At 28.0% G+C, this 14,400-nt stretch overlaps 1 protein-coding gene and 1 long non-coding RNA gene across 2 annotated transcripts in view; both read right to left on the bottom strand.

Annotated features, from left to right (window-relative positions):
- Window positions 1-6,633, bottom strand: part of LOC106691861 (uncharacterized) — a gene marked incomplete at its 3' end in the record, with an annotated part of 15,787 nt that extends 9,154 nt beyond the window's left edge. The window contains exons 1-2 of the mRNA XM_067046120.1: window positions 6,606-6,633; window positions 6,410-6,460 (exon numbers count right to left, since the gene is read on the bottom strand). Of these exons, the coding sequence (XP_066902221.1) occupies window positions 6,410-6,460; window positions 6,606-6,633 (79 nt within the window). The remainder of the gene's footprint in view (window positions 1-6,409; window positions 6,461-6,605) is intronic.
- A 712-nt stretch (window positions 6,634-7,345) lies between these two features.
- Window positions 7,346-8,411, bottom strand: LOC136795470 (uncharacterized). The gene is made up of 3 exons (XR_010843087.1): window positions 8,351-8,411; window positions 8,190-8,249; window positions 7,346-7,396 (listed from the first exon to the last, which is right to left on the bottom strand). It is a non-coding gene; the product is annotated as an uncharacterized lncRNA (long non-coding RNA).
- Between the last annotated feature and the right edge of the window lie 5,989 nt (window positions 8,412-14,400).

Below are 14,400 nucleotides of genomic sequence, written 5' to 3'. Positions count from 1 at the left end.
AATGTTTTCTTCTTACTGGCAGGCTAAGCAGATCTTTTAGGTGCTCTTACATTCAATGTTTTCTTCTTACTGGCAGGCTAAGCAGATCTTTTTTAGATGTTGTTGATGTAGATGATGATTATGACTAAAATTTTATTTTATCCCAGAATGATTTGAGGTTTTATACGGCCATATCTCATCCATTATCTTAGCCTATTAGAATCATTATACCAAAGCCTATAAAATTTATTAAACCAATAGTTTTTTTTTTCAAAATTTAAATATAATTATTACTCTAGTGTTTTAGAAATAATAAACCGTCTGTAACGATGTTTAGAGTTTCTTTACTATTGTGAAGTAAATAACTACATAGTATTAAACTCTTAATAGCGATATAAAGTTTACCCTATAATAAGAAGTAAAGAAATAATAGATAATGTATAATGGTTATTAATTAGTGGATGCAGATTGAAATAAAAAGTATCTCGAATAAAGTGAAAATTGAGGGAATTTCGTTGAGCTACTTAGCTCTTAGCTCTTTAAGATTTACCATCATGAAATTTATTAGGTTTTTTTTCTGACTGGCCAAGTCATTTATAGACGTTCTAGAATCTTACCAGAGTTAGTGATATCTTTTAAAACTTAAGATTATTTTAATATAATCTAAACAAGAGTTGTAGATATAACTTCTGATACTGATATATGTAGATAAATTTCATCCTCGCCATTATCCATAATTTTAATCCCTTTTTTTGACTTTAATTTTTCGATGCATATGAAGGTTGTCTGTTTCCCCAACATTCCAATTAATTAACTTCACAGGATAAATTAACATATTTTAGGTTTGCGATGATAAAATATTCATGCTTATCACAAAAAAATTAATATAAAAAATATTAGTCTAAATTATTAAAATAAATATTCATTGAATAACTAAAAACTTATTATAGTATTGACATTTGTTCTTTAAAAAAAATCTTATAACTAAGATCTAAAGAGAAATGGGTTAAACTGCTAAATCAACAAAGTAAAAAAAAAATGATTTAATAATGACTGGCATCTATCAATGTTAAATTTAACACGTTCAATGAAACAAAAAAAAATGTAAAATAGAAGAGAAAAGGAATAATAAAAGTAATATTTGTCAGATAATAATTTATTACTTTGGACAAAATAACAATTTTGATAGTCAAATATTCATATCAATATAAAAATACATTGAATTAAAATCATTGGACAATACTATATTTTTTAACATTCTTACATTGTAGTACATGCTTTTCAAACCACAAAATTTGCGTCAAGAACTATTATTTTAAATTCTTTAATTTTCCACCCCAATGGTTTATAAAAGTAAGATTTTACAGAACAATAGGCTGCTTTATACATTGATTGTAGATCAGGTTAAGTGTTTTGTGGTGAACCTACGAGTTTTACGAAGCTACAGAGAATTTCCGGCCAAGTGAAGGGTGTTTTCGCTCATAATCAAACAAGTGAACCTCAGGAAGTTTTTTATAACCTTGAAAACAATAATACAATAAAATTTATTTAAAAAATATATGAAGTTACAAATAGTGGCTAACTTGTATAACAAGACATTATATGTGAATTTAATTGAACCATATATATTGTTCTAGCTATAGACAATGATAAGGCTTATCACCAGTGTGATGGGCCATTATGTGTTGATTTAAATAACCTTTTTTAACTGATTTATATTCACAATGAGGACATTGATGAGGCTTCTCACCAGTGTGACGGGCCATTATATGTCGTTTTAAATCACTTTTTCCAACAAATTTATATTCACAATGAGAACATTGATGAGGCTTCTCACCAGTGTGACGGGCCATTACGTGTTTCTTTAAATCTCCAAGTTGAACTGATTTATGTTTACAATAAGGACATTGATGAGGCTTCTCACCAGTGTGACGGGCCATTATATGTCGTTTTAAATCACCTTTTCCAACAGATTTATATTCACAATGAGGACATTGATGAGGCTTCTCACCAGTATGCCGAGCCATTATGTGATGATTTAGAGCACTAAGATAAACTGATTTAAATTCACAATGAGGACATTGATGAGGCTTTTCACCAGTATAACAGGACATTATGTGTTTCTTTAAACTTCCAATTCGAACTGTTTTGTATTCACAGAGAATGCATTTATAAGGCTTCTCACCAGTATGTCGGGTCATTATGTGTTTATTTAAATTAATTTTTTGAACAGCTTTAAATTCACAATGAGCACATTTATGATGCTTCTCACCAGTATGACGGGCCATTATATGATTATTTAAACCACTAACTTTAACTGATTTGTATTCACAATGAGGACATTGATGAGGCTTCTCACCAGTATGACGGGCCATTATGTCAGGAATGTTAATTTGTATCCTTCCTTTCAGCTGATCTGTCTCATTTAGTAAGGGTTTAACATCTGTAAAACATTAAATATAATATTATGTAAAGTAAGTTAAGATGACCTAGGTTGCGGAAGAAAAACCAAAATTAAAAAATGGTATTAACAATAGTGAATAGTTGACATAATTTTTGTTTTCAGACCACAAACAGGGCATCATTAATAAATTTATTAATCTAAAAGATTTCATTTGTTTGATTCCTAATAATTTCAACTTTATGAACCATTATGTCTTTTCAGCCTTTGGTAAAGCAACCCATTATATAATTTTTAATACACCTATCTGAATAGCTGTATATTCACAATGAGGATATTGATGAGAATTTTTACTGACAGCCTTTTATATTATATTATATGTCTTCTTTAATAACCAAATATAGCCATATCAAATCATGATTATGTGCTTACATGCCCCTACAGAAGACAGGGAAGAGGAGGAGAAGGATATTTTCTATAATACATTGGATAGATAATATGACTTAATCCTGAGGAATGATGTAAAAATTATCATAGGCGACTTGAATGCTAAGATAGGTAAAGAAGAGGCATATAGACCTACTATAGACAGAGAAAATAAATATGACTAGTCTATTGATAATTCCATTTTGCAATGGAAAAGGACTGGTCATTAGCAGCACTGAATTCCAAGTAAAGAAATACATTAGGAGACTTGGATCTCGCTCCCAGAAACGAATTGTTTGGCAAAGAGTGTAAGATAGGTCTAGAAGAAAGAAATAAGGCAAGGTTAAACTTGCTAAAAAGAAAAACCAGAGGAAGTGTATGGAGATTCATGACAAAAAAGAGAGAAGTCAAAAAACTATGTAAGCAAAAAAAGAGAGCACAGGAAAAGCAAAATCTTAAAGAGCTGCAAGAATTTAAGAAGATAAACCTTTAAGGCCAATTGTTAATGGTATAAATGGGCCAATTTACAATTTAAAAAAAAATGTTAGAAGTAGTTTTAATAATGTTTATAAAAATGAAAATATAGATGTCAAAAATTTAATAGAGGTAAAAGAAAAATTAATGTTAAGAAAGATTGAAAACGATGATATAATGATGAATCATGATGCAGTACCCTTATTTACAAATATTCCTCTGAAAGTGGTATGTAATATTATAGAAGAAAAATGGAAAGAAATAAAACATGATACTATAATAAAGAATAAAAATTTATTTTTAGATGGAATAAAGCTATGTTGTGAAAATGGAATATTTAAATATGATGGTGAAGTCTTCTGCCAAAATGTTGGCCTTCCAATGGGACGGCATTTGACTGTATGCCTGTCTGGTTTAGTAATGAATGATTTAATAAAAAAAAAAAAAAAAAAAAAGAAATTGAAAAATCGGGTATAAAATAAAAAATTGTGTTTAAATATGTTGATGACATTTCCTGCATTATTAAAGAGACATATATAAGTAATATGCTTAAATATTTAAATGGTTACCATGAAAGATTAAAATTTACGATGGAAATAGAAAAAAAGGGCAATTTAAGATTTCTGGACATGTTGATAATGAGGCAAGGAGATACATTAACATTAACATAATGGACAAGAAAGGAAACATCCAAAAATATTCATGAATCTTATTCACATGAAATACAACGTTATTAATAAAGGAACAAAAATAATGGATGAAATTAGATTGGTGAAAATAAAGGAAAAGTTATTTAGTATGGTTCAGAGAAACTTTTATCCTAAAGGGTTAATAACGAAAATATAGGAACTAAATATTAAAAAATCCAAAATAAAAGAAATTGACAAAAACAAAAATAGAAATGAAAATATAATAAAAAATACTATAGTTGTAATTATATAAAAGGTTTGTCAGAAAGGATGAAAAGGTCTTTTAAGGATTATTATATGGAATTATTATGTTTCAAACCAAACAATAAATTTAAAAATTATTATAGTAGAACAAAGGACCCCATAGATAGTAAATATCAATCTGGATTAGTATATAAAATTCCATGCATTAATTATCCAGCCACACATATTGGTGAAACTAAGCAATATATGAAAGATAGGATGTATCAACATGGAAATGACAAAAAAATATGAACGGACCAAAAGAAAACAGCATTAGTAAAACATGTTAAAAATAAACATGATTTTTAATTTTGATAATGCCAAGATGATTAACAAAGAAAATAATAGTTTTAGAAGACTAATATTAAAATCAATTTACATTTCAGAAAATATAAATTATACAGTAAATTTTAAATCAGATTCTGAAAGACTAAACCACTATTATTCTGAAATAATAAGTAAAATAAATATATAATTATTAGAAAAAAGTTGGCTGTAAGATAAATTTTCAAATCCTTGAATTATATAGATGTATATATAATATATATACTCATATAAAAGCATGCATTTGTGAAAAAATAAAAAAGAGAGGGGGGTGCATGAATATATATACAATAAAAATACAATTCTCATGGGTTTAAGAAATGATAACTTATAAACAAATAAATAAAAATTGAATGTTAATTAAATTGTATAAATTTAATTTTAAAAAATATATTTTTAATGAAAATGTAATAACAGAGTTCTAACCTGTTGAAGGTAGGTTCTGTTATGAATGATGTTAGTAAGTGGAAAAAGAGACAATAATTTATAATTAAAATTTTTAGATTTAAAATATAAAAAGTTTTTAAAGTAAATAATCAATTTAAAAGCAATTTTTGAAACAGTCATGATATTATTTTAATATTTAATTTATTGCAAAGATATGACATGGACAATTAGCCTGCAGAAGAAAATTTAAAGAACATGACATCAAAATTTAAGGTATAGTAAAAAATATTAGTATGTTGTGAGGAAATAGTAATTAATATAAAAACAATTTTTTATAGGTTATCTCCTGGAAAATGGCCTGAGCCCTGAAATATTGGAGAGTCTTTGAAAATAAATGTTGAGAGTATATTTGGATCAAATGTGTTTGTGTTTATAATAAAATAAATCATTCTCAAACAATCATAAAAAATCATTAATATAACAATTTTATCAATGATATATTTTTCTCCACTATCTAAAATTTCTCGCTATTTTACAGGTAGCTTTTTAATTCCATTGCTGGAAAGGACTCTGGTTCTGATGAAACCAAAAAAATTGAAAGTTCATTTTGTATACTCGGTTTATTATTTAACTTTTTTCCCTCATAAAAAATTTTGTAAGGCACAAAATAAGTGAAAATTAGGGAATAAGCACAAAAGGCCAAAGCTCCCACTTCAATTCACTAATTTTCTCCAGTGTCACTTAAGTTATACACAGTCTTGCATTATCATAATAAAACAACACTTTCTTAGTATACACCAAAAGAGGACATTTTTCTTAGGCTTTCTCAAACTTTTAATTTGTTAAATGATTTCTGGGTAGTCATTACACAGATAGTATATCTCACCATGTACACTATTGACTTTTATCGCTGCTAATCCGGCACATTCACAACATGAAAATAAAAAATATAACACTGCATGTTTTTTTTGATTATCGATATTAATTTTCTATCAGTATTAATTTGCAACTCATGTTCATGAAAATTGGTGACAAACTGACAAATACATTAGTCGAGCGACAACAAGTTTCTACAGGTTCGAAATCTTATTGGTCTAGTAGTGAGTCATAGCTAATCTTATGAATGCTATTAATGCGCACGAAATTATGGACTGACCTGATAATATTGTTCTTGATTTCCACTTCCTTATCACAGATCTCTCCATTTTTCGCACTTAAAGCCTTCCATATAAATACAGAGCCCCTTGGAATGGAGCCAAAGGCAGCTTTGAGGTCCAGCAAAGCCAGATTCTTTTCCCTGCTTCTAACCCAAAATATTGGCTCTTAATAAATAATTCAAATTATTCATTATTTGTAACTTTCAATATAGCATCCCTAAAGTGAAGAAGGAGAAAGATCACACAGAAAATAATAAATAATACAAAATGTAAAATACTATTCTTGAGCTCCCTCCCTCAAAGATTACAATAACATAAATAATTCTCACCATCGTCAGGAACAAGTAGCTCTTCTTCCTGTTTAACATGAACATGGCCACCTGCCAACAAGTAAAAAATACTTTAAAAAAGATAATTCAAATGGTATAATAATTTAAACTTAAAAATCTGCAATCTGGAAGGAAATCACATTTTAATCTTTAATGCAAAGCCCATATTATCTTTCACTAATCTTTCTTTATTTACATTTTACAACGGTTTGGCTATTGGACATCTTAAAGCCTATTACATATATTTATATGAAAGATGGGGTATATATCCGAAACATCTTATGAGGGAAATAAAGGAAAGTCAGTGAAAATTAATACATCTTGTTGATTATCATAAGAACTTTTTAATAAAGATTATAATAACCCTTTCTTCAAAATAAAATTGTTATGTTGAGAACAATGAGTGGACAAAAAGGAATATATAGTCAACATGGCAGCTTCATCTTTTAAGTTGGCAGAACCGCTGTTATATTGAGCAAGTAAAGGGAAATATTTTCCAACCTTCATAGTTTTTCTGTTGAAATAATATTTTTAAAAAATTTAAGAAACAATAAAAGAGAAAATTCTCATCAGGAAATCAGTTTACATCAGTTACATCTGTTATAATTCTGGAAACTCAAAATTTGACTGAACTATCAAAATTTAAAAAAAGAACAACTGGCAACAGAGTGTCACGTATTGTTCCACACACAAATGTACATAAATACATAATTCATGGGATATATTGCTATATTTTAATGAATGTTTAAAAGTATCAAATAATAATTAAATATAGGTAATTATTTTATTGAGATTATTTCATCAAATAATCATTACTTTGAAAATAATTCTTTAATTTATTCACTAAATGCATTATTTAACCAGCTCTCAGGTTTAGTTTCAGATTCATTTTTAACAAAAACTTACAATAATATAATATTAATCTTAAATTTCACTCACCGTAGTACACTTCCAGTCTTTCTTCTTCTTTGATATCAATTGTTGGGACTGCAACAAAATTCAATAATTATTAAATAAATTAACAAATAATTGAGCATCAATAACTTATGGTGTTGGCTTTATACCATAATTTCAGATTCACAAAAAAAAAAAAATAAATAAATAATGATAAAAAAGTAGTTAAGTTTTTTCTAGAATAGCAAATACATAAACACAAATTCAGGATATGAAAACTAAAAAAATTATTATAATGAATACATACTCATCATACTAAAAAACTAAGTTTTGGTAACTAAAATAAAACTACGAAGAATGGATAAAAAAAAAAAATATTTCTCTTACAATATACAATTATTCAATTATCATACTAAAACTTCAGAAATTATTAGTTGTTAATGCATAACATTTGAAAAAAAAAAGTTTTCAAAGATTAAATATCAACAATTTTTCTTTTAATAAACTGTAGAAAGTAAAGTACAGTAGAATAAACCTATACCCTCATAGTAGGGACCAAAAAATCACAAGTTAAGCGTGAGGACTACTTAATCGAGTTTATAAAATTAATAGAAATTCAATATAAAAATTAATGTACAGTAATATGTGGTTAAGTTGAATTTATCTTAGAGAGGTTAAATACAACTGAACAGAAAAACATATAACACAAGCAAAGTAAATTCTTAAAATTAAAATCTTTCTGTGAAAATGCTTCACTATTAATTGTCAGTAACTTACTGAAAAATGTCTGAGTTCACTAAGCAATTAAGAAAGAATTTCTACAGTAAAAATTACCATTACTGTACAGATGACAACATACAACATTCAACTAAAAAATAAAACATACTATTTGTTTCGATTTCATCATTAACTTCTTCTTTTATAGAAATTCCCAAGCTGTTTGCACCTGGAAAAGGAAGGATAGATAAAAAAATAGTATGGTGGAATAGTAAACAGTAACAAAAAAAACACAAATCACTACATTAAAAAAAAAAATTGTACCTAAACTATTAGGTTCAGTTTCAGCATTTACTTTTTCTTTTATAGAAATTTCCAAGCTATTCACATCTGGAAAATTAATTATTAAAAAAAAATTAATATATAAATGGTTTGTTATATGGTAGTGAAATTGTTGTGGATAATCTTATATAAGAAGAATTAAATATTAATGATTTTAAATTTTAAAAAATAGGTTTTTAACTTATAATAAAGGAAATGAATAGCCTGCAAAAGTAACTTTAAATTAATGTGAGGAAGAAATTATAATTGAAGATGTCCTTGAGGATGGCTAAAATGGCCAAAATGTTGGACTTGTGAAAAATAAAAAAGTGTTGAGACAATAAAGGATACAAATTTTGATTTATTTAATAAATTAAGTTTACCTTTATTGTAAATTTAGCCTTGATGATTATTAATCTTAACAACATCTTTTCCCTTTTCGTTCTGTATACTATCTTTGTCTGTTTTTTTACTTTCAATATTTTTATTTTTATAAAAGTAAGTAATACTACTTTGATTAGGTTTTTTAAATTACTTAAATTCTTGCTGTTTATATTAATCTTGTCTTTGTATTATATATTATACTCAGTAGTTTACTCTGTTCTACTAACACTAACCTTTGCTATGGGGTTATTAATTCTTTCATTCCACAATTTATTAATTAATTTTTTCGGATAAAAGTTTTCAATAATAATATTTTTAATTTGTGTTTTTATATCTTTTAAAAAACTTTATCTGTTAATATTATCACTTCTTTAATCAGGATTCTAGCAACATTTATTTTTTTTTAGTATGGGTGGTTTGAATTAAAATTTAATATTATATTACTAGTTTTTTTTCAAAAATAAACTTAACAGATCAAATGATTATGATGTTCCTAATGCAATAGGAATCAAAAAGATTTTAAATAACATAACATTTGATAATGATAAATGTGAAATATTTAGCTTAGATGTTAAGTCCCATTCTATGAGCATCCCAGTCGAAGAATGTATTAGAAAAGGATACTAACATTAAAGAAAAAAACTTGTTCATTGAGGGTTTACAATTATGTATTAAATATAATTTCTTTAAATATGAAAGTCACGATTTTAAACAAATACAAGGATTACCAATGGGGAAGAGGGCACTTTTGGTTAATCTGATTGGAATTTATATAAATGACCTGGATAAAAACAAAAATATAAGGAAATTGGATACTAAACCTTTATTGTTAAAAAAATACATGGATGATTTGATAATAATTACCAATTTGGATAATATTGAAACAATATATGACCAATTCAATAAATATAATAGTAGAATTATATTCACAATAGATAGACCTATAAAAATGTTCTTAACATCTAAGCTAAATATTTCACATTTATCATTATCAAATGTTATCTTATTTAAAATCTTTTTGATTTCTATTGCATTAGGAACATCAATAAATTGTAGTATGAAAGAATAAACAACCCCATAGCAAAGGTTAGTGTTAGTAGAACAGAGTAAACTACTGAGTATAATATAAAATACAAAGACGAGATTAATATAAACAGAAAGAATTTAAGTAATTTAAAAAACCTAATCAAACTAGTATTACAGAATTTTATCAAAATTGAAATATTAAAAGTAAAAAACAGACAAAGATAGTATACAGAATGAAAAGGAAAAAGATGTTGATAAGATTAATAATCGTTCATTTTTTAAATTAAATTTTGTTCAAGGATTTTTATCGGTTAATAAGGATAAAATTGACAATAAAGATAGACTTAATGTTATTTACAAAATTAATTACCAGGGTTGTGAAGGTGTGTACATTGGAGAGACCTCACAAAAATTAAAACAAGAGTTGAACAACATAGAAATAATTGTAAAAAGGTAAAAAAACATCACAACAGCACTGGCACAACACAAAATAAAATACAAACATGAATTTGATTTTAATAATCCAGAATATTAGACACGTTGAATCATAGTAGAAATAGAAAAATAACAGAAGTTGTATACATCACTAAAACATTGATAAAGCAATCAATTTTAAAACAGACAGCAAGGCTTTATGCACACATTATATAGATATTTTAAATAATATTATCAATTTAAGGTTGTTCAATAGTTATAGAGTTTAGAATAATTTAATGAATTGTTAATATGTAAAAAATTGTATAATAAAATATGTTTTTAAATTTTATTAAATTGTTCATCTTTTGAGTTATAGAGGTAGGAGAATATTGGTCTGGTTTTATCTATTTGTTATCATTGTTAAAGATAACACAGGAAGGGGATTATATCTCCTTATTTATAAAATGTAACAGTTTAATTATTAATGAAATTTTACTAAGTGACAATAATATGTTGATATTAGCAAGATTAGACTAATAAGGAGTAACATATTGTATTAGATATAGATGTTAATCAGGTAATGTATAAAAGTAAGGTATACAATTCTTTAATAAATAATGTGATATATTGTAAGCATTTGATGTTATATGAGAATTTCTTCTAGAGACCTGAAGATGGGATGACAACCCTGAAACGTTGTTTTCATTACGATGAAATAAAATATATATGAAAGAAGGAAGAGTGTTTATTCATTCAACATTTATTAAAAACAAATTGTTTTTTTTATTTCATTCAATCAACAAAGAAAAAAATAAAACATTTTCAGAAAAAAAAGAAAATTAACAATAACTAAATCAAAAAGTGATGTAGGAAAGTTTACTATAACAAGCAGTTACTAGGTTGTAATAAAACATGAACCCAAAACAAAAACGTGTTTCAGATGTTTATTTAATAATAATAATAATAATGTATTTATTTGTTTATGAGGCAACCACCGTACAAATAGAGTTGGCCTGTAAAGAAAATAATATAATAATAATAGCAATCTAAGAACTATTAAATTATTATATGAGCGAATAACAAAACGGTATACCTAAATGGTGATGTAAAAATTATTTATATAAGCTAATAATTTATAACTTAAATAATAATAATAGTCTATAAAATTATTATATAAGCTAATAACAAACTAGGATTTCTACTTTAGAGTGAAAAAACAAAACAAAAACGACAATGGAGTGAAAAAACAAAACAAAAACGACAATGGAGTGAAAAAACAAAACAAAAACGACAATGGAGTGAAAAAACAAAACAAAAACGATAATGGAGTGAAAAAACAAAACTAAAACGACAATGATATATAAGAAGATGGTCAGGGTTGCGGTCAAAAGTGAAACAAAAATAGTTTACAACTATTTATTTTCCAACGTCCTATATGGCTCTCTGCTCATTTTATATCATTATTATTATTTATTTTTTTATTTTTATTATTCTTTCATGACGTTTATTTTATCTCTGTATATATTTTTTTTCCCGTATTGTTTTTGTTTTATATACATCTCCTGTACTTTTTTAGCTTTATATTTTACGTATTTTTATATGAAACTTTACTCTTACCATTGTTACTTGTTTTTTATTCTTTTCATTGTATCTTATCTTTTTATTTTTATTCCTATCATTGTACCTTATCATAGTATTATTTTGTATCTTTTTAGCCCTGATGAAGCCCTGCAAAGTGGGGCGAAACGTTGGAAAATAAATAGTTGTAAACTATTTTTGTTTCACTTCTGACCGCAACCCTGACCATCTTCTTATATATCAATTTTTACGGTCAACTATATATACATATATACAAAAACGACAATGGAGTAAAAAAACAAAATCTACATTAGAGTGAAAAAAAAAACAGATAAAAACGATATTACATTACTTACTTGAAATCAAGACAAAAACGACAATACTTACTTATGAAATAAAAGAAACAAAAACTACACATCTTATTGTGTGTATTCTGCTCTAAGTATAAAGCTTTGCGTCACATATATAAAAAGATGTTTAAGATCAAATTGGGTGGGTACAGACAAAAATTCATACAATTGGTGTTGGTTAATGTAGCATAGTTTCGGCAAGTATCGGATTCGATTCTCATGATACGCTGGACAGTTTGTTAAAAATTGGAAACAGTCCTCGTCGTTCAGCGATGTCGTTCCACCAATCCTGGACAATGCTTCTGTAGGTCCAAAATATATTTGTGTGGGCCGGAACTTAAAGTAATTTCATATTTACCAGAGAGCCGCAGTTGGGCTATTATTCTCAAGTAAGCTGTGGGGCAGCTGATCTTCAGGTAGCTTTGAGGAGCGTCTGTTTTAGTGAAGACCCTACCGTACCACGGGTTATAGCTCCAATCTCGTAATAACAAGAGGTCTTTATCCTTCACAAATTCCCTATATCTATCCAAGATCTCCCCCATTCTAAGTTTGGTACTTACCAGATCATTGAATAGTATCGGGTCAAACATTCCGAAGCTCTCCAATAGTTTACTTATCTGCGTTACCCAACTATATTGCAAACACAAACGATTGTTGCTGTCTAGCTGCAGTAGTTTTAAATAACATTGTTTCTCGAAGCAAGTACAACTCATGTTATGAATTTTTACTAACCAGGACAAAGTTTGCATTAAAATCTTGGTATCCCACAGGAATGGGTGCCACTTCTAGTCTTACCGTAAAGTGTGGGGTGTTTCGTTGCAAACCCAGTAGCCGCTTGTATATTTTCCAATTCCTCTATGTGCTTCGGGGTCCAAATAGGTGCAGCATATAGTATAAAAATCAACATAATCGACTCGTAAAGCTTCTAACTGGCATCCCAAGAGATTATTTTTACCTTCGCGCAGGTACTTGAGTACCTTACGCGATACCCCGATGCTCGAGTTGCTTTTGCTTCATCGGATGGTTAATGAGTCCTGATAAACTAAAAACTAAACCAAGGTATTTATACTCAGATACTTCTTCAAAAATACTCCCCTCGAAATACACCCTTTTACCTGTTTTAGGCCTTCCCCAATAGGTTTTATCAATTTTGTTTTTCTATGTTAACGGTCAAGGAATTTAATTTGCATTATTCATTTAAAATGTTCAGTTTCGATTGATCATCGGTTACCAAATCTCCAATAAGACCAAATTGTTGAACGCGCGGGTGGTGGACACAAATACAATGGTTTTACTGTTTTATTAGTTACGGTTAGATAACATGAAACATTCTTACTGTAGTGAGAAGAGACAACACAACATAATGAAGCCTTGGCGATAACCTCCCGACTGTTGTTATGAACGGTACAATCGATATATTCACAGTTTGCCACAGAGCAACATGTATACAATAAAAAATAAATTTTTACTTCTCACTTTAACACAAATCATTTGCGTAAATAAGGGTCATAATTTCTTTGTACGGCGATATTCTCATTCCATGCGCCCCATTTCTTTGAAAAACGTGTCTATATTCGCGGTGATTAAGGAGAATAATAATGGGCTTAATATATCTCCCTGGAGAACACCCTCAGTAATTTTTATTGGGTCACTCAATTGGTTTCTACATTTTATCTGCACGGTTGCATTATTATAAAAAAATTTCAGCATTCTAATATATTTGCCCATTTAGAAAAAGTTGCTCCAGAGTTTAGAATGCGAGAGTAAATCGAATACTATTTGAAAATCTACAAATACATCGATCACATAATAAGCAGTACGTGCATGTTTCAATAAGTTGATTTGTAAGAGGGTGCTTAGAACGAAAATATTGTCCAAGCAGGCTCTGTTCTGCAGGAAGCCCGATTGAGATTCTGGAAGAGCATCGGTTTTTTGGCACCAGATCCATAATCTATTGTATAAAAGGTGATCAAGATTCTAATTAGACTGTTAGTCAGAGCAATACATCTATAAGTTCCTGGCTTATTCAAATTGACAGATTCAAGTCTCAGATAAATACTGATATAAATACTAACAATAAGCCCTGGACGACATATGATGTTATTGACAAGGGCAATGTGAAGGACCAAAACAATAAGAGAGCCTCTGGAATCTACCAGCATTATGATTATAGGGAAGATATCGCAGCTCCATCCCCACCACTTCCACCACTACTGTCGGAGCCTTATCAACAGCAAGCTGGTGTAGTCGACCACCGAGCCAAGTTAGTAAGTATTATGCATTGAAATATTAATGGGTTTTAAA

The sequence above is a fragment of the Halyomorpha halys genome, unplaced genomic scaffold, assembly GCF_000696795.3.
Source record: "Halyomorpha halys isolate HHAL.00 unplaced genomic scaffold, Hhal_1.1 Scaffold3868.1, whole genome shotgun sequence".
Lineage (NCBI taxonomy): Eukaryota > Metazoa > Arthropoda > Insecta > Hemiptera > Pentatomidae > Halyomorpha > Halyomorpha halys.
This window is presented reverse-complemented; position numbering and strand designations above follow the sequence as displayed.